The sequence below is a fragment of the Leucopleurus acutus genome, assembly GCF_964270905.1.
Source record: "Leucopleurus acutus genome assembly, chromosome: 1".
Taxonomy (NCBI): Eukaryota; Metazoa; Chordata; class Mammalia; order Artiodactyla; family Delphinidae; genus Leucopleurus; species Leucopleurus acutus.
In genome coordinates, this window is record NC_139142.1 from 4,487,097 (window position 1) to 4,509,098 (window position 22,002).

The 22,002-nt window shown below is 60.2% G+C and overlaps 1 protein-coding gene and 1 pseudogene across 2 annotated transcripts; both read left to right on the forward strand.

Moving 5' to 3' along the window:
• Positions 1-6,371: 6,371 nt before the first annotated feature.
• SLC25A29 (solute carrier family 25 member 29) lies at positions 6,372-21,409 on the forward strand. Its single transcript, XM_082841726.1, has 4 exons — positions 6,372-6,727; positions 12,289-12,332; positions 19,032-19,115; positions 19,433-21,409. The coding sequence occupies exons 1-4, from the start codon at positions 6,694-6,696 to the stop codon at positions 20,180-20,182; spliced, it is 912 nt and encodes a 303-aa protein (XP_082697852.1). The 5' UTR covers positions 6,372-6,693; the 3' UTR covers positions 20,183-21,409.
• On the forward strand, positions 13,672-15,522 carry LOC309960121 (annotated as a pseudogene). Its single transcript has 2 exons — positions 13,672-13,800; positions 14,186-15,522. The product of its transcript is annotated as an uncharacterized misc_RNA (transcript).
• Positions 21,410-22,002: the final 593 nt, after the last annotated feature.

Sequence of the window (22,002 nt, forward strand, 5' to 3'; positions counted from 1 at the left end):
AACACGGCGCCTAGCTTCCCACACAGCCGGGGTCCGGCCACAACGCCTTTATGCAGTCATGGCCCTCTTGAAGGGGGTGGTTTCTGCACAGGCAGCAACAGGGGGACCTGCCTGGTGGTCCAGCGGTTAAGACTCCGCACTTCCACTGCAGGGTGCTTGGGTTTGATCCCCGGCCGGGGAAGTTCCGCAGGCCACGTCGTGCAGCCAAAAAAAAAAAAAAAAGACAAATTGCTCACAGGCAGCAAGAGGAGCGCTTGCCTGGACGGGCGTCCTCAGCCCATGAGACCTGGACGAGACCGGCAGGGAGCGCGGTGGGGGAAGGCCGAAGGCGGGCCAGGACTGGGAGGGGCTTGGACCACCCTGGCTGGAGCATGTGGACACATCTCATTGGTTGTGGGCAAGGGCACATCCAGGGGAAGCGGCGGGCCTGGGGGGGCAGTGGCCAGTGAAGGAGGGGAGGCTGGGACAAAGTGTCAGGGCGGAGGAGACGCCTGAGCCAGCTGGGAAGGAGAGAGAGGCACACTCTGACAGGAAGCCCCTGAGGGCAGGCTCACCTGCACCCCCGCTGGCACAACAGATGCTCAAAGGCGGACGACAGAAGCTGGCCCGCCACCCTCCATTTGGACAGCAAGGCCCCGAGAGGGGTTCACCTGGGAGGTGAGCCTGGCCCCTGGCTGAGTGGCACAGGAGCCAAGTGTCCGGCACCCAAGGGGCCCAAGGCCGGGCCCGTGGCAGGGGCTCCAGAGGGCAGAGCCCAAAGCAGCGGGGCAGGAGGCAGAGGGGGGATTCTGGCTCGGGCAGAGGGGACCGTTCTCCCTGCTCAGTGGCCCCAGTCGGGCGCTGGCTCACATCTGGCTGGGTGACTGCCCCAGGCTGGGCAGGCAGGACAGAGGAAGCCACAGGAGGGAGGAGGGACACAGCGCTGACAAAGGCCCCTCCCACCCGGACAGGTTCTGGAACAGGGGAGCTTGGACTCTGGGTCCAACAAGCACAGCAGGGCTCCTGGGTTCCAGGGTGCCGAGGTCTTTCTCTCAGCCCCTTTCTCCGTGGTCTCCGGCGCTGGCGAGGAGCCTGCCTGCCACCCTGCCGTCCGGACACGCCCCCGGGCTCAGTACCCAGTACCCCTGCCCGGGGCCCCACCCTCCCGCCGACTCCGCCTGGGTGGGGCCACACGGCCCTCCTCTGGCCACTGCGCTGGGTGCCTGCTCACACTGCCCGTCAGCCGGGGACGGTCTGCTCACCCAGCTGCCCCCACCATGACAGTGGAGCCCCCAGAGGGCACCGATCAGGCCTGGCCCCAGGAGGCCCGTGGGCAGCAAGCACACGTGTCCACGCTTGGCCAAGCTCCCCCCAGCCCAGCCCCTCTGTGCTGGCCAGTTAGCCCAACCCAAGCCGGGGTCCACCCCTACTGGCCTTCCGGGTCCAGGGCGCCCCAGGCACTTCCCCTTAGCTCTATTTTTACACCAGAAGCACTTGCCAGTGTCTATTTATATCACTCCCCATCTTGAGTTTCTGGTCATCTCATAATCTGGCCAGAGCCTCCCTCGATCCTGCCTCTCGGTCCACTCACTCCAAGGCCAAGTGGGTGCGGAGCGCAGCGGAGGCCACAGCTCACTTGGAGAGGTGGCCCTGGGGAAAACTGTGACTGTTTGCAGCTGAAGGAAGATGCAAGAAACCCACACACACAGCGCGGTGGCCGCTTTGGGGATGACTAAATTCAACTGAGATGTGAATTCCGCAAAATCTACCCAACAGGAGAACTCTGGGCGCCGTGGACTTGGGAGGGGCCACCAGGACACTGGCTGACTGTCCCTAAGGGGTCCCAGGCCCTTCACCCTCTGAGGCCCAGCGCAGACACCCTCACTGGGGTGGCTGAGTCACTCCCAGTGCAGACTGGACCAGAGGCCAGAGGGTCACGCAGACGGCAGACGTTTATCCACCGGGAGAAAGACGCCCCTTGGGCAGAGCCCCTTCATCGGCACGGGCACAAAGCCACCACGCCTGTTCACTGCAGCATCTTCAGCAGCCATTAGAGGGCCCTCCTGAGCCAGGGCCTGGAGCCCAGCTGTGGGGTCAGGGTTTAAGGAGACCTTAAAAAAAAAAAAAGAGGCCCTTAGGAAACCCTTCAGTACCTCAGCTGATTAATTAATTCTGATCTTCCATGTTTCCTGCAAAGGTGTCAATGGATAAAGGCAGAGAGCCGGGCACTTTGCTCTGGAGGAACGACAGCAAGGCCGGGTCTGCGCCTGCTCTGTGCCCACTCTGCGTGGCCCCTAGAATCCTCCTGAACCCATCTGACAGACGACGAACCTGAGACAAAGATGGCTCACAGGGCCACACAGCCCGGAGGGCTCCCCGTTGAGACTGAAAAGCAAAACTGAGCCAGAGCTTCCCGAGCCTGTCCCTGGAGGCGGTCTCAGCCCCCGAAGAGGCCAGCTTCAATGCAGGCTGTGCCTCTGCGTGCTCCGAGGGCCCAGGTGGGGCCCTAGAATCTGCATTTCAGCGGCCTCTATGGGAGACTCCGATCCTAGAGGTTTGGGGTGGGAGACCCGTGGCCACAGGGCAGGACAGCCCAGAGCCCAGACTCACTCCCCCAGGGCAGGCTCCTCGGCTGCCTGCTCACCCCTGCTGTGTGCCAGGCCCAGTTTAGTGTTAGTAAAGAGGGGCAAAGTCCCGGCCCTGGTGGAGCTAACATGCCTGAGGAAGGGAGGTGATAAACACATAGAGGAACATACAGTGTCACTCTAGGAACTGGACGAAAGCAGGGCATGGGGATGGGGTGGGGAGGCCCCCAGCCGAGCCCCTTTTGAGGAGCTGAGAGTTGAGCAGGGAACTGAGTTCTGGAGATGACCTGTGCCAGGCTGGGAGGAGGGGCTCCCACCCAGGGGAAGCAGTCAGTGCAAAGGCCCTGAGGTGGGAATGAGCTTGGAGTTGTGAGGGTGCAGCCAGGTCACCTTGGGCTCTGAGGCACTGAGCTTGGGTTTTATTCCAAGTGAGAGGGGGGCCAGTTGACAGCCCTGTCCTCCCCACCAGCCTTTGCCCAGGAGCTTTGGAACCTGTTCCGGTGGCTTCCATCCTAGAATCACGCCTGCCCTGGCCCCCAGCCTCGCCCTGCACACCCTCCGGCACGGCCTAACACCCCAGAAGGTCTACACAGCAGGTGCCTCGGCCCACCCTCACCCCACTCACCCTGTGACACCTTGAGCTCCAACCTCGCTCCCCACCCCACCCGGGGTCCAAATAGCCTCCCGTCACTGAATTCATCAGATTCCAGGGTGAGAACATTTACGACCCTTTTTTTTTTTTTTAACCTGCTGGTGTTTCTAAATTTTCCAAACCCAAACTGTCTTGTGTAAGAAGTTATAAAAGCTGTGCAAAATAAAAACTCTACCGTGCATTCAGTGACCTGGCTTGACCCCTGGTCCCCTGTAGCACTTCTCCCCTCCTAGCTGTCCTCATACTGCTCTGGCCTTGGGCCCCTCCCACCTCTTAAAGGCTGGGGTCTGAGCCCCGCAAGGTGGCCTCCCCTGGGAGGGGGAAGTGTCCTGGGGCCCCGTGGAACGTGAGAAGTTTGAAAGAGCACATTCTGTGCTGTAACTTCATCCTCAGGAAATGAAGAAGAACAGACATGGGCCCCAGCGGCTGATGTAATAACGCAGGCCTGTCTGGACGTACTCATTTACTCGGCCACGACTTCTTCGCTTCTGGGTCTCTCCCCAGCTGTCGTGGAAGGCCCAGGAGGTCGGGGAGTAGGGTCTCCCCCCACCCCATCCCCATGCCCTGCTTTCGTCCAGTTCCTGGAGTGACGCTGTATGTGGTCCAGGGTCTGCTCCAGGCCCAGAGCGCCAGCCGGGGGAGGGATGCCCGGGCAGCGGGACATGCGTGATGCTCAGGGAGAGCGGCTTCAGGAGCAAGGTGGCCGTAGGGTTTAGTAGGCCGGCGGCGCACCCGAGTGACCCCAGCCCCTCGCAGTGCCTGCGTTTACCCCTTCTTCACGCCTTGAAGATGCTGCTTCCAGCACACCCTGGGATGAACGGGACAGACCCTGGACTTGCCCTTGGGGTGCTCCCAGCTGGAGGCCACTGCCCAGCACCCACAGCCTAGGCCTCTCCAACACGCCGCTGTGGGCAGACCTGCCCCAGAGCCCACCCCTCTACTGCTCACTGGGCCTTTGTCCCCAGACCCGACACGCCTCAGCCTGAACGCTGGCTCCCCCGCAGCCCAGCCCCACTTCCAAGCCCTCCCGGCAGGATGCACAGCTAGAGGCCTCACACCTCACCCCTCCTCCCTGGCCTGTAGGATCCCACCCTCCAGCTACCAGCTCGCCCACCTGGACCCCTGTAGGGTCGGCCCGAACAGGGCTTCCCTCCAAGGAGCTTTCTGAAGCTCAAATATTGAGTGCCTACTGTGCACCAGGCTGCTGGGCCCCTTCCCAAGGACCCCCCCCAAGGAGTCAGGGCTCATGCCACCTGCCCCAAGCATGGCATTAACTTAAAGGCACTTGTGTTCTCTTAAAAGCAAAACAAAGCGGGTCCTCTTTGTCTCCTTATGAATTGGTCCATAATGATCTTCTGACTCACTGCCCTGTTAAGGCACTTGACTCTCCTCTCAAACCTCCAAAAACAGGGACGGATGCTGCAGGCATTTGTGCTTTACCTCCTGAGGCCTCAGTCACCCAGGGACCCCCTGTTCCTAGAGGTGAGTCACCTGGACGTAGGTTGTCCAGTTTAATCGCCACAGCCTCAGAGGTCTCCAGCCAACTCCTGCCCCTGTTTTGAGTCTGGGCTGTTCCTGGGGCCCACATGCTTTTCTGGCTCATGGGCCTTGTTGAGGCCTGAGCTGGGTCAGAGGCTGGCGATGTTCAAACCCAGGCCTCCAGACCCCTAGCTCAGGGCCCACCAGCCATCACAAGCACTGGACTAGGAGTCAGCAGACCTGGGTTTGGGTCTCTGCTTACAAAATGTTCTATTTAGATTCTAAGAAGAAGAAAAGGAAACCGCACACAATCGTCGGATTCCTAGTGGCCTCTGTACCACCAGGGTTCACTACTTATTGTCCATACTCCCAACATATACCCCCTAGTACCAAGTATATATAATCTTTAAAACCTGTCCATGAGATACATCTCCACGGCAACCCCCGTGTCGATCTCAGAAACAGTAAAATGCAAATAAAAGAACTGTGTGACCTGCCACACCGCAAGGTGTGGTCCTGACCACAGGAGCACGAAGAAGGAAGTTGGGCGCAGGCCTGAAGGCCTGAAGGTGTCACCTGACTCCCATTGTGAGGAAGCGTCCAGCCAAGCCCGGTCCCAGCCGGCCAATCAGGACTTCGTGAGGCGCTGGGGAAGGAGGGCAGGGGGAAGTCTCTGACCCGGACCCTCCCCAGGGAGCAGGGAGGGGGTCCCTTGCCACTGCCAATCTCGGGGACTGGGGGGGAGGGGCGGGGAGCGGCGTCGGATTCGGCTCCTACTTAACCCCCCCGACCCCCCGCCGCCCAGCCACCCGCGTAGACAGGAGCCCAGCGCCCTCCCACTTCGCCTTCGCACCCTCCCTGCCCTCCGCCTGGCTCTCCAGGCCCGCAGGCCTCCCAGAGCCGCGGCTCGAGGACCGTCCCCTCCGGCCACACAGCGCCTGGCCGCCGATATGGACGCGCCGCGATCTGGCCTCTCCCGCCTCGCGGCTCTCGGACCAGTCCAGGAACCTCCCCCGCCTCACAACCTTCCGCGGCTCCCGCAGTTCGCGCTCAGGTGCGGGCCCGCGAGGGCCTGACCACGCTCCTCGCCCCTCCCGAGGTGAGCCAGGCGGCCGGAAGCCGCAGGCCCACCGCCGGGAGGGCGCACAGACGGGAGGGGCGAAGACTCCCCCAGGGGGTGTTTCGCCGCTCGAGGAGTGTGACAATTAGTGTCCGAGCCTGCAGGCCTTGGAGGGTCCTAGCGCTTCCACGTTCGTTACCGCGGCGTGTCCCCATTATACAGGCGAGGACCCTGAGGCTGGGCGGCGGAGTCGGGATCTAAACCCAGGCCCCAGGATCCCAGGCCCAATCCGGAGCGAGCGCACGCCACCTCCCGCCCCGCTGACCCGCATCGCGCACGCCGGGAAGCTCCTGGGCCGCGCAGGCCGTTGGCTCCCCGGCCGGGCCGGGCCCCACCTTCCCGCAGCAGCACACACCCGGCTTCCTCTCCCGCCCGTGGCGGCGCGGGCGGGCGCACGAAGCACATTCTTTGTCTGCAGCGCCTCGGCAGCTCCCCCGCCCGCCCGCCTGCCTGTTACGTGCCTCCCGCCCCGCGCGCCCCAGGTCCGCCCAGCCAATGAAGCGCGGCGGCGGCGCGCAGGGCCCGGGGTGTTGTCCGAGCCTCGCCCGCCCGTTGGCTGAGCTCTGCGCCCCGCCCGAGCCCGGCCGGCAGGTCCGAGGGGCCGGACACGCCGACCGAGGTGAGGGACCACGGGCGGTGCGCTGGCGACAGCAAGGGCCAGCGAGCCGGCCAGCGAAGGACGTGCGCCCGGCGAGGAGTCGCGCGCTGAGCCGCCTTCGCCGCCGCCAGACCCCAGCCTGCGCGGTGCTCCGTGCCTGGAGGCGGCCAGGCCGAGTCCCGGCCCAGCAGGGCAGGGGGAGCCCTCGACGGCGACCAGCCCGGCGAGGGGCTAGAGAAAGAGGACAAGGAGGAAGGGCGGCCTCACCGAGGACCCGGCAATGGCGCTCGACTTTCTGGCTGGATGCGCTGGGGGTAAGGAGGCGGGCGGGTCCTGCCCGGGCGCGTGCGGGGGCCGGGAACGCCGGGCCGCCGGGCCGCCGGGGCGAGGCATCCGGGCTGGGAGGCCAGCCCACCTGCGAGCTCTCGGCCCAGTGGCTTACCCTGAGGCTGGGGATTCCTCGTCTGTAAAATGGGTTAACAGTGCTCTTGTCTCACGGGATTCTCGTGGGCGTGAATTGACGACAAGCCGGGAGGGTGCCTAGCACGCTGTCCGCGAGGGCAGGTGTCTTCTAAGTCCTTCCGGGCACGTTCGGACGAGAGGTCTGGCGCTCCGGGACAGTACCATGGCTGCCAGGGGACTGCCAGGATGCCCCACAGCCCTCCTCGCCCGAGGCCAGCGGACGGCGAGGCCCCGAGTCCATTTCCCTCTCCCCCTCCCCCAGCCCGCGCCCACCTGGAGCAGGGTCCCCTCCCTCGACCCAAAAAGTTTGAAGCTGGCTCTACCCCCTCTCCCGTAGCCGTCTGGGTGGGGCTGGGGCCGGGGCCACTGGACGATGCCCTAGGGAGATGGCGTAAAAGGCGCCGGCACGACCCCAGGCACCGAGTCACGCTTTGGCGCCCCGCCCCCTTCCTACGTGGTTCTGCTGGTGGTTAGACTCCACCCGGCTGGCAGAGTGGGCCTGACACGCCGCGCGAGCTAGGCCTTGGTCTCACGCGTGCGTGTCACCGGAGCCGGGGCGTGGCGCTGGGGTCCTGTGTCCCGGGGAGGACCTGAGTCAGTGTGCTGTACGGGCTCTGCTGTGGCCTGACCGTTGGGCGTCGGGCTCTGCACTGGCCTCTCTGGCCTTTAGTTTCTCTGCTTTTACTTGTAGAGTTAATTTATTCAACAGGTATTCACTGGGAGCCAGGTTTAGCCCTCAGGAATTCAGCAGAGTGGACAGAAGTGGCAGGGCTCTGCCTCACGGGGAGAGGGCTGCTGGCTGGGTGTCCCCAGGCCCCATCCAGTCTCTGACATCAGGTGCTTCTCTTCTCCGGCACCTGCCCCTGTTGTCTTTAATAAAGCTCTCAGCTACCTGCCAGCCGTGGGCACCCTGGAGGAAGAGGAGAGCATCTAGCATTTAAGCCAGTGTGTTGCTAGCTTCCTGTTCTGCACTAGAGGAGGGCTGGTGGGGAAGGGGGTGTGCCCAGGAAGTGTCCCAGACGGTCACCCAATCAGGCCTCCAGGCCCCAGAGCTTTCAGTAATTTGGGGAGCATTTCTCGCAAGCCCAGGGTGCCAGAGGAGACAGGAGGAGTTGGCATCTGTGGGCCCAGCTCTCAATCCCCCCATCCCCATTCCACTCTCTGCTCTTCCTGTCCCCCTTGAGGGACCTCCCTTAGTGTCCTGCCACCAGGCCGCCGGCTTCTCCTGGGCCCCAGACCCTTCTCTACCCACCCCCAGTGGTGGCTTAGCCCCAGGGCCAACACCCCTTCCAACCCCTTTCCGCTAGGCAGAGTGTGGGTTCTTTCCCCAGAGGCGCAGGATTCCTTCTGTATTCACGCAGGCGTCCTGGGCTCCACGGGGATTGGGCTGGGAACACTCATCCTAAGGCCAGGCCCATCCCCCCAGACACACTTGTTAAGTCACTCTGGGCTCTTACTTACCCAGGACCCTGCCTGGAATGCCTTCTGCCCGTCCTCGCCAAGCCCACCTGGGAGAGATCCTGTCCAGGCCCCAGGGTTGGGGCAAGGCCAGGGTCCAGCACCCGAGAGAGCTGGAGGTACTCCACAGCCCCCAAACCGACTGCCCTACCTGGATCCAGGTGGAAGCCTGGGGCTGGTGGTGCCCACCTTCTCCCGCACTGTGTGAGCGGTGACGGGAAAGGGTAGGAGAGACCCTCTCCTGGTATATTTGACCCAGGAGAAACCTAGGCCCTCAGAAGTGGAGAGAGGCTGCCAAGCTCTTCCCTTCCCCCAGCCTCACGGGCGCTAGGGGCCGGTCCACAGGACAGTGACCGGATTGTGTCCCAGGCCTGCCTTCCGGGCCCCTGGCACGGCCTGGCTGGAGCAGAGGGGCCGCCCAGGAACCTTGCGCAGGTGGCGCCCCTGCCCTGGGGCCTGGCCCCCAGAGGCTGCCTGGCTCCTTGGGGTTTGAGCTCCTCGAGGCCTGGAGGCTCAGGGCAGATGAAGCTGCCTTTCCGCAGCTGGGGTGCCTCTTGATTCAGATTGCCCGGAGGAAGGACAGTACGTCACCTCTGATTGGCTGGGTGTGGGCCACGTGTTCAACCTCGCCTTCCGGGGAGGTGCGGGTGGGACCTTGATTGCCAGCTTCCCCGAGGTCTCCCGGGGTGGAAGGGTCCCAATGCCAGCCTGCACTCCCCCACCACGGGTCAGTTCCTGGTCTGACCTTGGGCTCTGAATGGGGGTCCCCTTGCCACAGGCATGGATGGGAGGAGAGAAATTCAACCGTAGGCAGTGGGACCCTGCATATGGGGGACAGGTCAGTCATCCTGGTGTCCCTTCCCACCACTTCTTCTGCCAGGTGCCTCCAGGACAGTGGTCCCACCTCCTGCCCTTGAGGGTCATGGGATGCGGGTTGCCCCTCAAAGGCCAGCTTATGTAAGGCAGTGGGCACCGGCTTTGGAGTTGGGAGACACGGTCCACTTTGGCTGCTGTGACTGTAGGCCCCTCTCAGGGAGAGCGGCCCTCAGGCTTCCTGGCTCTCAAGGTGACTGGGAGGTTAAAAGGGTAAGGATTTGGGGGACTGGAGGTCCTGATGGAGGCAGGCCCGTAGCCAACTCTTGTTTCTGTGGATGGAGATGTTTAGGGTGAGGGGGGCCAGCCCTTCGCCTGAGGGCCCTCAGATCAAAGGAGAAAATAGGAATGCAGCTGCCTGCTCTCGGAGCCCTTGGTGGGATTGAGGGGCGCCTCTCCCACCCCACAGGCTGATGAAGGCTGTTACTGGCACCTGGGCAAGTCTGGGACCAGAGGCGGGGGCATCCACCCACAGGAAGGGGACCCCCACCCCAGCTGGGCCTGGCTGCAGGGGGCACGGCTGGAGAGAGAAGGAAGGCCAGGCAACGCACCCCAGGCAGTGTTAGGTTTCCAGAACCCGAGGAGATCCAGTTACAGCCCACGAAAGGAGGTCCTAGAATTAGGATTTTCAAATTCAGAAAATTCGAAACATGAAATGAAAAAGAAGGTAGATCTCAAGCGATAAAAAAAAAGTGTGTCTCGAAGATCAGAAACACAGAGGTGGAAGTCTCGAGGGGAAAGACAGGCTTGGGGTGTCTTTTCACCCACCTTGAATGTTAGGGGTCCCAGAGGGAGAAAAAGGTCTGGAGATGATGAATAGATAATAGAGGAAATTTTCTCTGATCAGGAAAAGGCTAGTCTGCGCTGGGGGAGTTCCAGGCTGGGTTCTTTTAAAGGAAAAAGACAACACCCTTGGTATCTCCTGGTGACATTCCCGAAATCTACAGATAAAATCTCAGTGGCTTCTTCATAGAATAAATAAGTTATTGATAAAGGAGAACAGACACGCTGACAACAGATTTCTCATCTGCACTGGAAACCAGAAGATTCTGGGACGTTGCCGCCCTTAATGGCCTGGGCCCGGAATTCTCACCAGAGCACAGGACTGTTTTCCCTAATGGCGTTAAAGAAGCAGATTTTGCAGATGAGCAGGAATTCAGAGGGCATGTCTCCCATGTGTTACAACTGAGGGCCATAGTCAAGAAAGGCTCCAACGATCGGAGTAGAGACCCCGAGATGGCGGGAGAGGGGAAGAGGAGATGGGATAGCCCCGAGTCCCGTGGGGTTTGTAGATCAGTGGAAGCTGGCAGGGTGGGAACCCCCTTGGGGGTAGGGTAGGGCAGTAGAGGGCAGAGAGAGCCTCCTACTCTCACCCCATGGCAGGGACGGTTCTCACCCTGTTTCTACATAAGGGTTATGAGTGTTCAAAAGCAGAAGTAACTCTTAGCTGAAGTTAGAAATTAACAAGCAGAAAGGGGATAAATAGTAGTTTGCCTGAACCAGCAAAAATGTGGAAAGGAAAGGAAGTACATAGATCATGCCCATAAAATGAGACGGAATCATGTCAGAGCTCTTGTCTTGGCAAAATCTGAGACTGCTGCAGGCCAGAGTAGAAACCAAAACCCAGCTGTAGATTGTGGAACAACTAAAACAAAGCAGTAAGACAAGGTTGAAAATTAGGAACTGGACAAAACTATACCAGACACACGTGACCAAAAACAAAGCAGGATTGGCAAAGCTAATATCAAACAAAGTGGATTTTAAGGTCCGAAGCATTAAGATGAAGAGGACATTATACAAGGATTAAAAATACAATTTATGGGGGAATTCCCTGGCAGTCCAGTGGTTAAGACTCCACGCTTCCGGTGCAGGGAGCACGGGTTCAATCCCTGGTTGGGGAACTAAGATCCCACATGCTGTGCGGTGGGGCCAAAAAGTAATAATAATAATAGTAATAAATAAATTTTTAAAAATTCAATTTATGTAGAAGCGTAGTAACTCCCGTTGACTCTGGGCATCCACAAACATGCTAACCAGCTCTGACAGGGAGCTAGCTCTGAGTGGTTAAGGAGGGCGGCTCCAGGGCCAGAAGGTTTGGGTCCAGATCTCGGCTCCACCGCTTACCTAGCTGTGTGGCATGGACATATTACTTTTCTATGCCTCAGTTTCCTCATCTGTAAAACGGGCTAATGGTCCTTTCTTTACATACATAAGAAAGAGAGTTGGTACACGGACAAAACTAAGAACGGTAACCAGAAGGTAGAAACGTTACTGTTTGTTACTCAACAAATGTTAGTCTGTTTAATTGCTATATTTAATTATACATTTAAATATAGCAAAAAAAAGAAGAACTGTAAGATGTACACACATGAAATTCTAGGGAGGAAAGCATGGGAGTCAGCGCAGCAGTTACCCGACCTCACTGAGCCTCACTTCTTCCATGAAGCAGAGTAACAAGACTGCCTGATTCACAGGGATGTTTGTAACCCACACAGCACGCAGGACTCTGACAGGTGCTTGGGGGCCATTTGGAGGGGGAGCCTTTGTCCTCTGAGGGGGGCTGGATTCGGACAGGTCCTGGACTGGTACATAACCAGGCATGAACGCCTCAGGTCCTGGGTCAGCACTTCGGGGCCAGGAACAGCCCTGGGGAGGTTGATCTTCACACCTGTACAGGTGAGGAGAGTGACGCTCAGACACCGAGTTCTCTGTGAACTCGACCAGCTGGTAAGTGACAGAGAGAAAATTCACATCTGGGCGAGGGGCCGGCCCCAAGTCCAGAGCCCTGGAGCCCCCAGCCGTGCCAGGTATTTGGAGTGATGTGAGCATCTTAGAAATGGCACATGCAGCCTCCCAAGGGGGAGCTTCTGTTGTCACCTGCAGTGAGCAGCAGGGCGGAGGGAGGGTCACCAGCTTTGAGCTGGCCAGGTGCTGGCCTGACCTCGGCGCGGTCACCCTCACTTACCCTCACGCAGAGGATTAAGGGGCTCTCCGGATGTGCCAGGCACGTCCTTGCCAGAAGCGTGCCCCACGCTGCGGTTTCCGAGGCATCTGGGTCACACGTCCTCCCTTCTCCCTCCAGGTGTGGCAGGTGTGCTGGTGGGACACCCGTTTGACACGGTCAAGGTGAGTCTCTCGTCGAGGTTTTATTCTCAGGCCCTCGTGGAGGCACAGACATTGGAGGGCGGCCTGCAGCATCCTGGTGGCTGGACCCCCCTTTCCGGGCACCACCTTGGGAGCCCTTCCAAGGTCCTCTCACAGGTTCTAGAATGAAGGTAGAGTCAGGGTTCTTCTCCCCGCTGCCCAGGTGAGAGGCAGCTTGTCCACCGGGCCGAGTCGGCCTTTCCTCCCAGGTTTGTCCCTGCAGTCTCCCAGCTGGGGCTGAACTTGGAGGTCCATTCTGGGGCTTGGCCAGCTGGGACTGAGGGGGTCGAAGGACAGGTTTCCTCCCACCCAGAGCAAGGGGCACCCCCCCATCTTTACGCGGAACTCCTCCAGACAGCTTCCTGAAAAAGAAAGAAAGTTCAGGGAGAAAATGCAGAAAAACCAAACCTTGTCAGCCTTTCCCGTGACCGTGATCTTCACAGAGCGGTGGTGATCAGGGCTGAGAAACTGAGCAGTCGTTTCCCGAGGGCTGGTGTGCACCTGTAGGGTGCTGGTGGCTCCTGAGCATGGCCCCGGGGCCGGCGCCCAATTCCCCTCCGCGAGCCCACACCTTGGCACATCGTCGGGCCCCAGGTTCTCCGGCACCTCAACGGAAACCAAGGAAGTCCGCATACCCAGTTGGAAATTCCCAAATAAGATCCCCTGTTTCTGGGGCTTTTTGGTCCTTCAGCTGTAGCCACGTCAGGACCCTTCCTTGCGGGCTTCCCCTGGGAGCCCGGTGAGCTGCCAGCAGCAGGCACTAGGCCAGACCTGGCGTCCCGCTGTGAACTCTGAACCTGGCATCTCTTCCCAGGGGGGCGAGGGCAGAGCGCAGGCAAGGACGTCAGCCCTAGGTGGGTTTGAGAGGACTCCCTGTCTCCTCTTTCTTCAGGAACCCAGGTGTTCCTGGGCTGAGAACAAGTCTTGTGAACTAGGGCAGGGATTTTCTCCAGCACAGGCGTGAGGGCCCTGCCTTATGCGCTGGCTCTGACTTTAAAAAGGTCTGTCCCGGGAATTCCCTGGTGGTCCAGTAGTTAGGACTCCCCACTTTCACTGCTGAGGGTCCAGGTTCAATCCCTGGTCAGGGAACTCAGATCCCTCAAGCCACTCAGCAAAGTCTCCCCCGCGCCCCCCCCGCAAAAAAAATAAGTCTGTCCCTGGGCCTGTGCAGCTCCGGGCCCCCTGCCCGGCTGATCTGTCATGGGACTGTGGGCCAGTCACTTTACCTCTGGGTAAAGTTCTGACCTGCACAGTGAGGGGTTGGCAAGATTACTGAGGCCTTTGGGCCCGGTGCTCAACAGTGTAGTTTGTGCCGGGTGAAATGCTGGTTCCGAAGGTCGTGGAATTCCTTATTCCTTCCAAGCCACTCAGCGCATTTGGGGAGGAGTTGGAAAGGCCGGGCTTTCTGGCCACTCAGCAGCCCCTGAGCCCCCATATGGGCCTGTGGAGAGTGAGGTGCTGGGGCAGCCTGTCCACACGGCTGCCGGTGTCTGCCCAGCTGGCCACCCCCCGGAGCCTGCCCACGGGCCAGAGCAGCCCAGGACAGCCGAGCAGGGTCCACGTCATGCCGTGTTTCTGTCGCGTGTTCATGTGTTGTGAATGCCTCTCAGAGCTGCATCCAGCCAGGAAGTGTCTCCGATTCACTTCTTCAGCCCAGCTTTGCAGAGGCCTCTCTGAGCTAGGACTCGGCCAGGCCTGGCCAGGCCTTCTGCAGCTCCCCACCCCCGGCCCCTCAGTCAGGCCCGCCAGGCTGGGGGGCACTTTGCTCTGGCGTCTCTAGCTCCCTCGGACCTTCTGAACCATGACCAGCACCCCCGGCAGTAATTTGAACACAGGAGCCTCTGCCCCACTGGGTTCCTGCCCCCGGGACACCCCTCTCCCCACCTTACCTGGCACCTGGAGGGTGGGCTTTGAGGAGATCCATTTGGAACTGTGTTTTTGCCACCGTGGCCCACCAGCATCACATCTGGGCAAAGCTGTCTTTAAAAAGCCAAGCTCTTGGTGTGCGGGGTAGTGTGGTCTTTGTGAACTTCCGCCATGGCGTACGGGGCCGGGGCCGGAAGGTGCAGAAGGTGCAGGTGCCTCCCATCGATCTTACCTTCCGATGCTTGCAAAATCTGGGATTCAGGTGTGGCTTTATGAGCAAGTGAATATGCAGATACAGGGCTGTATCACTGGTTTTGATGAGTATATGAACTTCGTATTAGATGATGCAGAAGAGATTCATGCTAAAACAAAGTCAAGAAAACAGCTGAGTCGGATCACGCTGAAAGGAGATAACATTACTGTGCTCCAGAGTGTCTCCAACTAGAGATGATCAGTGAAGTGAGAAGTTGTTGAGAAGGCAATACAGTGTTTTTAGGCGTCCTTTGTTAGAAGTGTAGTTCTAAAGCATTTATTCCTATTGTTTTGCTCACCTTTATGTTGTTACCAGATGACAATAAATGCTGTGGGATTGTTTTTATTAAAATATTTACATTGTTTCCTTCTTAAAAAAAAAAAGCCAAGTTTTTTATTCGGAAGGGGGAGAAAACGCACCCCCAGCAATCACCACTGACACTCCTGTCCCGCCCGTGGGCTCAGGCGCCATTAAATTGTGCTCATTCTAGAGACACTCATTTGGTTTGATTTAATGCTGTATCACCAATGGCCTTTTTTTTTTTTTTTTTTTACTGTTTTCCATTATAAAAGTTAAGCATTCTCAAAGAAAATTGGGAAACGTGATTTTTTTTTTTGATGGCTTTTTTAATCATTGGGTACATACACATTTTTTTTGTTGACTTTCTATTACAAAAGTAATGTAGGTCATAAAAAATGTTCACCGTAACAGAGACATATAAACTAAAAAGAAAACAAAAAGACAACAGTCCTTTATGTAACCTTTCCCCCAAACCTTGTTAATGATTTCTACCAAAAAACAGACATGTACACAGGCCCATATATATTGCTTGCTTTTGGCAAAGGTGGGATTTACTTCATAGCTCTGCGGTGGTGGTTTTAATTGAAGTGTCACACACAGAGAAATGTGCGCACGCGCTCCGTGTACGAATCACCGTGAAGCACACACCTGGGAGAAGAAACGAGGCCAGTCCCCCCGAAGCCCCCCTCCCCTCCTGACACCTCCGCCCTCCCCTTTTGCAGGCGGCCACCATCCTAATTCTCATCTGTGGTCTGTTTTACCTCTTGAACCTCATGAACTCGGACCTGGGCTCCGGAATGCGCGCAGGGACACCCGTGCTCCATGCCCATCCACGCTGCCTTATGCGCGCAGGGACACCCGTGCTCCATGGCCACATCCACGCTGCCTTATGCGCGCAGGGACACCCGTGCTCCATGCCCATCCACGCTGCCTTATGCGCGCAGGGACACCCATGCTCCATGCCCATCCACGCTGCCTTATGCGCGCAGGGACACCCGTGCTCCATGCCCATCCACGCTGCCTTATGCGCGCAGGGACACCCATGCTCCATGGCCACATCCACGCTGCCTTATGCGCGCAGGGACACCCGTGCTCCATGCCCATCCACGCTGCCTTATGCGCGCAGGGACACCCGTGCTCCATGGCCACATCCACGCTGCCTTATGCACGCAGGGACACCCGTGCTCCATGCCCATCCACGCTGCCTTATGCGCGCAGGGACACCCGTGCTCCATGGCCACATCCACGCTGCCTTATGCGCGCAGGGACACCCGTGCTCCATGCCCATCCACGCTGCCTTATGCGCGCAGGGACACCCGTGCTCCATGCCCATCCACGCTGTCTTATGCGCGCAGGGACACCCATGCTCCATGCCCATCCACCCTGCCTTATGCGCGCAGGGACACCCGTGCTCCATGGCCACATCCACGCTGTCTTATGCGCGCAGGGACACCCGTGCTCCATGCCCATCCACGCTGTCTTATGCGCGCAGGGACACCTGTGCTCCATGCCCATCCACGCTGCCTTATGCGCGCAGGGACACCCGTGCTCCATGCCCATCCACGCTGCCTTATGCGCGCAGGGACACCCATGCTCCATGGCCACATCCACGCTGCCTTATGCGCGCAGGGACACCCGTGCTCCATGCCCATCCACGCTGCCTTATGCGCGCAGGGACACCCGTGCTCCATGGCCACATCCACGCTGCCTTATGCGCGCAGGGACACCCGTGCTCCATGCCCATCCACGCTGCCTTATGCGCGCAGGGACACCCGTGCTCCATGGCCACATCCACGCTGCCTTATGCGCGCAGGGACACCCGTGCTCCATGCCCATCCACGCTGCCTTATGCGCGCAGGGACACCCGTGCTCCATGCCCATCCACGCTGTCTTATGCGCGCAGGGACACCCGTGCTCCATGCCCATCCACCCTGCCTTATGCGCGCAGGGACACCCGTGCTCCATGGCCACATCCACGCTGTCTTATGCGCGCAGGGACACCCGTGCTCCATGCCCATCCACGCTGTCTTATGCGCGCAGGGACACCTGTGCTCCATGCCCATCCACGCTGCCTTATGCGCGCAGGGACACCCGTGCTCCATGCCCATCCACGCTGCCTTATGGCTGCAACATTGGCAGCTTGTTCCTCCAGGTCTTTGGGGCTAAAATCTGAGTCCAAAGTTTGGTTTTCCTCTGTTGCACCCAGAGCCACAGCCGCTGTCCACAGGCACACCGCCTTCACACATGTTTCTGTGGGAAGGCCATTTTCTGTCCTGTGTCACTGGATGTGACAGTGACCAGGGACACCGTGTCTGAGCCCTCTTTCTCCAGGGAACAGCCGGCCCGGGCAGGGGAGGGGGCGGGGAGGCTGGGGGCTGGCCTCGGGGGTCCCTGCCTGGATGTGATGTTGAAATTTTGTGTTGCTTTAACCGCCTTTACTTTCTGAGCTAGGGGCTGTCTCCATCCATAGCAAAATGTAACTTTGTTGTAGATGAGCGTTAAGCCTCACCCCGGAGAGCGCTAGTAAGTACAGACCAGGTGAACCCAACGCTTCTCTTCTCTGTCATTCCCCCCTCCCCGCCCCCCGCAATCAGACCCTGGGCCTGGACCCCGCCACGCCACGCCCCTCCCCACCCCCCATGCCCCAGCGATCTCTCCCCAGCTAGGGACAGGGAGGGTGTGAGGTGAGCTTGGGCCCAGCCCAGATCCTGGGGTGGGAGCCCTGGGGGCTGGCTGAGAAAAATCAGCCCCCTCTGGATCAGGGAGTCTTCACGTGGGGTCTCCCAGCCCCGTCGGGGAGCTGGGAGCCTCCGGGGCTTGTGTGCGAATGACCACTTTTCCAGGGGTGGGTCCCTCAGTCCTCAAATGACATCCTGTCAAGACTTAAAAGACTCCCCCGAGGCATCTGAAAGTCCAGCCTCGGAGGGAACAGCTCCGTTTCAGGTCATGTCTGCTGACACAGCCCTCTTGGTGTCAGTGTCAGGGGACCACAGGAGGAAGAGACAGTCCCCCAGAGACCCCAGAACATTGAAGGGAAAATGAAGAGCCTCCCATCAGAGAAAACAACCTGAGACAGAGCTCATGGTGTTAATATGTTCTCCAAGTTCATCGAGTGGTTGTGCTTCTCTCCTCTGAGCTGGCAGCCAGGGCAGGGAGGGGTGCTGGGGTGAACGTCGCAGGGTGCCCTCGGTGGTCAGCTGCCTCTCAGAGCAGTGTCTGCCAGCTGTTGGCTGAGGTCCTCGTGTGCTGAGATGGTATATTCTTTTCTTCCTTACAAAACATTTCCTGTAAGTGCACTCGCCAGCACCCCTACCCCACCCTGGCCCCGACCAACACAGCCACTCAGGTCCCTGGAGTGGACAGCCTGACCGAGCTGCAAAACATCTCTGAGCCTGTCTTCCCACCTTTGAAATGGGAGTGACCGAACCCACTTCAGCCAGTGATTATGCCTGTAATGGTGATAATCTCTGAGTCAGAGCCGGAGACCAGCTCCCGGAACGGGACCTAACCTAGCTTACCCCGACCCGCGTGACACGGATTCGGAGTTCAGGAAATGTGCTTCTGCTCTGCACTGTGGGGCCTGCGTATCAAGGACAGAGATAAGCTCTCGGTCAACAAAGAACGCTTTCACAGTGAGGCTCTGGCCCGCTGGGCTCCAAGGGCAGCGCAGCCTGATCCCCCAGGCCCCAGAGTTGCTGACACGGTCCCCAAGGAGGCTGCCAGCTGCTCTCCTGTCACCGCTTTACTAACTCATGACCACTGCCTTCACCGGGGGGCAATGGCAGAAACCAAGCGGAAGGCCCACGAGGCCCGAGGCTCCTCACTTTCAGTGCCCGTTGCGCGCTGCCAGCCCCTGATGAAGGGAGTGCGTGGTGGGATGTTAGATCCTGAGCCCCTTTGGCGTCGGCCACGATTTGCTACCGGGAGGGTGAGGAGGTCTCGAGAGAGGTCTCATGCCCCACTGTCACTACACGGTGCAGAGATAGTGAAGCAGGGGTCTCGAGGACCCCTGCCCCTCTGCAGCTGGCTGTCCCTGTGACTGCAAGCTGATAGCCTTCCCTGAAGAGGCACAGACACCCAGCCCTGCCCCCCGCCCCCCCCCCCGGAACTCCTAAAGCCACAGAAAGCTCCCTGGCTCCCTGCCTTCTGGGTCTGGCCTCGGGCCTCCTGGAGAGCGCCTCCCCGGGTGTCCTGAGTGCTGGCTCCGGGGAGCTGGGCGTCCTGGCTCCACTAGCCTGCCTTTCACCGGGCCCTCCTTCCAGGTGCGGCTCCAGGTCCAGAGCATGGAGAAGCCGCAGTACCGAGGGACCTTGCACTGCTTCCAAGCCATCATCAAGCAGGAAGGCGTGAGTGGCCTGGGGCCGGTGGGGGTGTGGCGGGGAACCAGCCTCTGGGATGCTGCCCTCCGCAGACCACAGAGCTGGAAGAAGAGGCGTCGGGGCAACTGTCGGGCAAATCCAGGCTTTGCGAATGGCAGGGTGCAAGTGCCCAGGCCTCTCAGATTGAGGGCTTCGGTTCTACTAAAATTCTGCTTGATCCTCGTGTACCGCTAGGGTGGGCCGGGGCAGCCGCCAGCTGCATGGAGGGTCCCTGGAGAGGTGGGCTTGGGCAACCCCGGACTCCAAGCGGGAACGCCCCTGACACGTCTCTGTGCGCCCCGCAGGTGCTGGGCCTGTACCGCGGCCTGGGCTCGCCCCTCCTGGGGCTCACCTTCATCAACGCGCTGGTGTTCGGCGTGCAGGGCAACACCCTCCGGGCCCTGGGCCGGGACTCACCGCTGAACCAGTTCCTGGCGGGCGCGGCGGCGGGCGCCATCCAGTGTGTCATCTGCTGCCCCATGGAGCTGGCCAAGACGCGGCTGCAGCTGCAGGAGGCGGGGCCGGCCCGCACCTACCGCGGGCCCCTGGACTGCCTGGCGCAGGTCTACCGGCGGGAGGGCCTGCGCGGCGTCAACCGGGGCATGGTGTCCACGCTGCTGCGCGAGACCCCCAGCTTCGGCGTCTACTTCCTCACCTACGACACGCTGACACGCGCGCTGGGCTGCGAGCCGGGCGACCGCCTGCTGGTGCCCAAGCTGCTGCTGGCGGGCGGCACGTCGGGCATCGCGTCCTGGCTCTCCACCTACCCCTTGGACGTGGTCAAGTCGCGGCTGCAGGCTGACGGGCTGCGGGGCGCCCCACGCTACCGGGGCATCCTCGACTGCGTGCGCCAGAGCTACCGCGCCGAGGGCTGGCGCGTCTTCACGCGCGGGCTGGCCTCCACGCTGCTGCGCGCCTTCCCCGTCAACGCCGCCACCTTCGCCACCGTCACCGTGGTGCTCAGCTACGCGCGCGGCGAGGAGGCCCGGCCCGAGGGCGATGCCGTGCCCGCCGCCCCGGCGGGGCCCGCCTTGGCCCAGCCCTCCAGCCTGTGACACCTGGGGCCCCCGGCACCCGAGGGCCCGATCTCTCCCGGGGCCGCTTTTCCAAAACGCAGCCTAGACATAAATTGGGCCCCTGACGCCAACCGCCCTGCACCGGACTCCCAGACCCCGTGGGCTGTGGACTCCATCAGACCTGGGTTGAATTCCACGCCCGAGCTGGGTGACCCTGGCCACAAATTTGACATCCTCGGTTTTCTCCTCTGTGACATGGGGCTCCTCATGCCCACGTTGTACAGTCAGGAAGCTCAGAGATGATGCCCCTGCGGCGCCCAGCCTGGCACTCTTCCTTGGAGTCTTCCAGAAACCCAGCCAACACGCCAGCCCTTTCCTGGGATCCCGGCCACACCACCATGGGGTCTCTGATGACCCACCCATGAGCTTGCCAGCGACTCGCTAACGCTGCAAATCCTCCACCTGGCGGAGCTCTCGGGACACTTCTCGGCCACCTGTCCAGTCTGTGTTAGGCACAGAGAGGCAGCTCAGGGGCTCCTGGTGTCATAGGACTGAATCCTCTGCCAGTGCACTCCAGCTTCTCCAGGTGGCAAGGCTGGGAATACCCCTACCCCTGACACTCCCACTGGAGGGTAATTTGGGGGACCACTAAGAAGCCATGAGACCTTCTGGAAGCTCCGTATTGGCCTAGGGGCCGGGATTGGGGAGCGGGCACAGGTCAGTGGGAGGGGAGATCTCAACAGGTAAATACAGCCATGGCAAGGAGAAGTCTTTTCACCCTCTGGGCTTTCAGGCTGCCCATCTGTAAAATGGGGACGTGGGTCAGCGGATGTCTGGGGCTCTGGCCCACTACCAACGGCCAGTTACCAACAACAGGGTTCCCCAGGAAATGGTGTCTTTCCCAGGCAATCTCAATGCTTCGTGTCCCTGTGAATCATCGCAGGGCCTGTAAGTGGGCACAGGTACCGCCAGTTTGGGCCCCTCCAGGCCGAAGGGCATCTGAGCCCACGCTCCAGGGGCTGTCACTAGAAGCGGGGCTGTGGTGTGAGCTCAGGGCAGCCCGGGCTCATCCAGTGCATCATGGCCGTGAGAATAGGCGGGGAGGAGGACGCTTCTGCACAAGTTGGAGGTGACTGTGGCCTCCTTTGCCCCGAGTGGCGCTCAGCCTCTTGGGCAAAGTGATAAGCTCTCCCAGGAGGCAGGCTGTGCTCAAGGAGGGACAGGACTCCCACCTTGTACACGTGGCATCATTGTTGTACAGAAACCGCCAAGGGAATAAAGTGTTCTTTGTTTTTTAAGACAGCAGGGCTTTGTGTATCATAGAGGAAGAGGTCTCAGTCCCACCCTGACGCTGGAGTCAGAGGGGCCAGCATGGTGGTGGTCTGCCTGACCTGGGCCAGCTAGGGGGTACCTCCAGACCCTCGGTTTCCTCATCTACAAAATGGGGCTAATGGAGGCGTGAGGATTAAGGGAGTATGGCTCACAAACGTGCTGAGCACAGTCGCAGCCGGGCAGCAAGCGCTTCTCCGTGACTGTTGTGACCGGGTGATGGGCAGGGCAGGCGACCTGTGCTAGGAGCTCTCTGCAAGTACTGAGGTGGGAGGGCTCAGGGGACACGAGCTGAGGCCAGACTCGGCCTCCCGGAGGAGGGGAGGTCTGAGTGGAGCTCTGAAGGGCGAATGGACCTGTCCTTCTGAGGTTAGACCTAGCCCAACCTAAGTGGTCCGAGAGGGCTTCCTGGAGGAAGCCTCGCTTGCCAAAGGAGTGTCTTCATGTCTGCCCACCCCCACTTCTGCCCAGCCTCCTGCAGTCAATCCTGGACACGCTCAGTCTCCACAGCTACCAGCCTGGACGCTCCT

What these genes read in the sequence shown, in the direction of transcription:
- SLC25A29 (XM_082841726.1), top strand. Translation starts at nt 6,694, where the DNA reads ATGGCGCTCGACTTTCTGGCTGGATGCGCTGGGG. An exon ending in ACCCGTTTGACACGGTCAAG is followed by an intron (nt 12,333 to 19,031) that starts GTGAGTCTCTCG and finishes CCCTCCTTCCAG; the next exon opens with GTGCGGCTCCAGGTCCAGAG. An exon ending in CCATCATCAAGCAGGAAGGC is followed by an intron (nt 19,116 to 19,432) that starts GTGAGTGGCCTG and finishes TGCGCCCCGCAG; the next exon opens with GTGCTGGGCCTGTACCGCGG.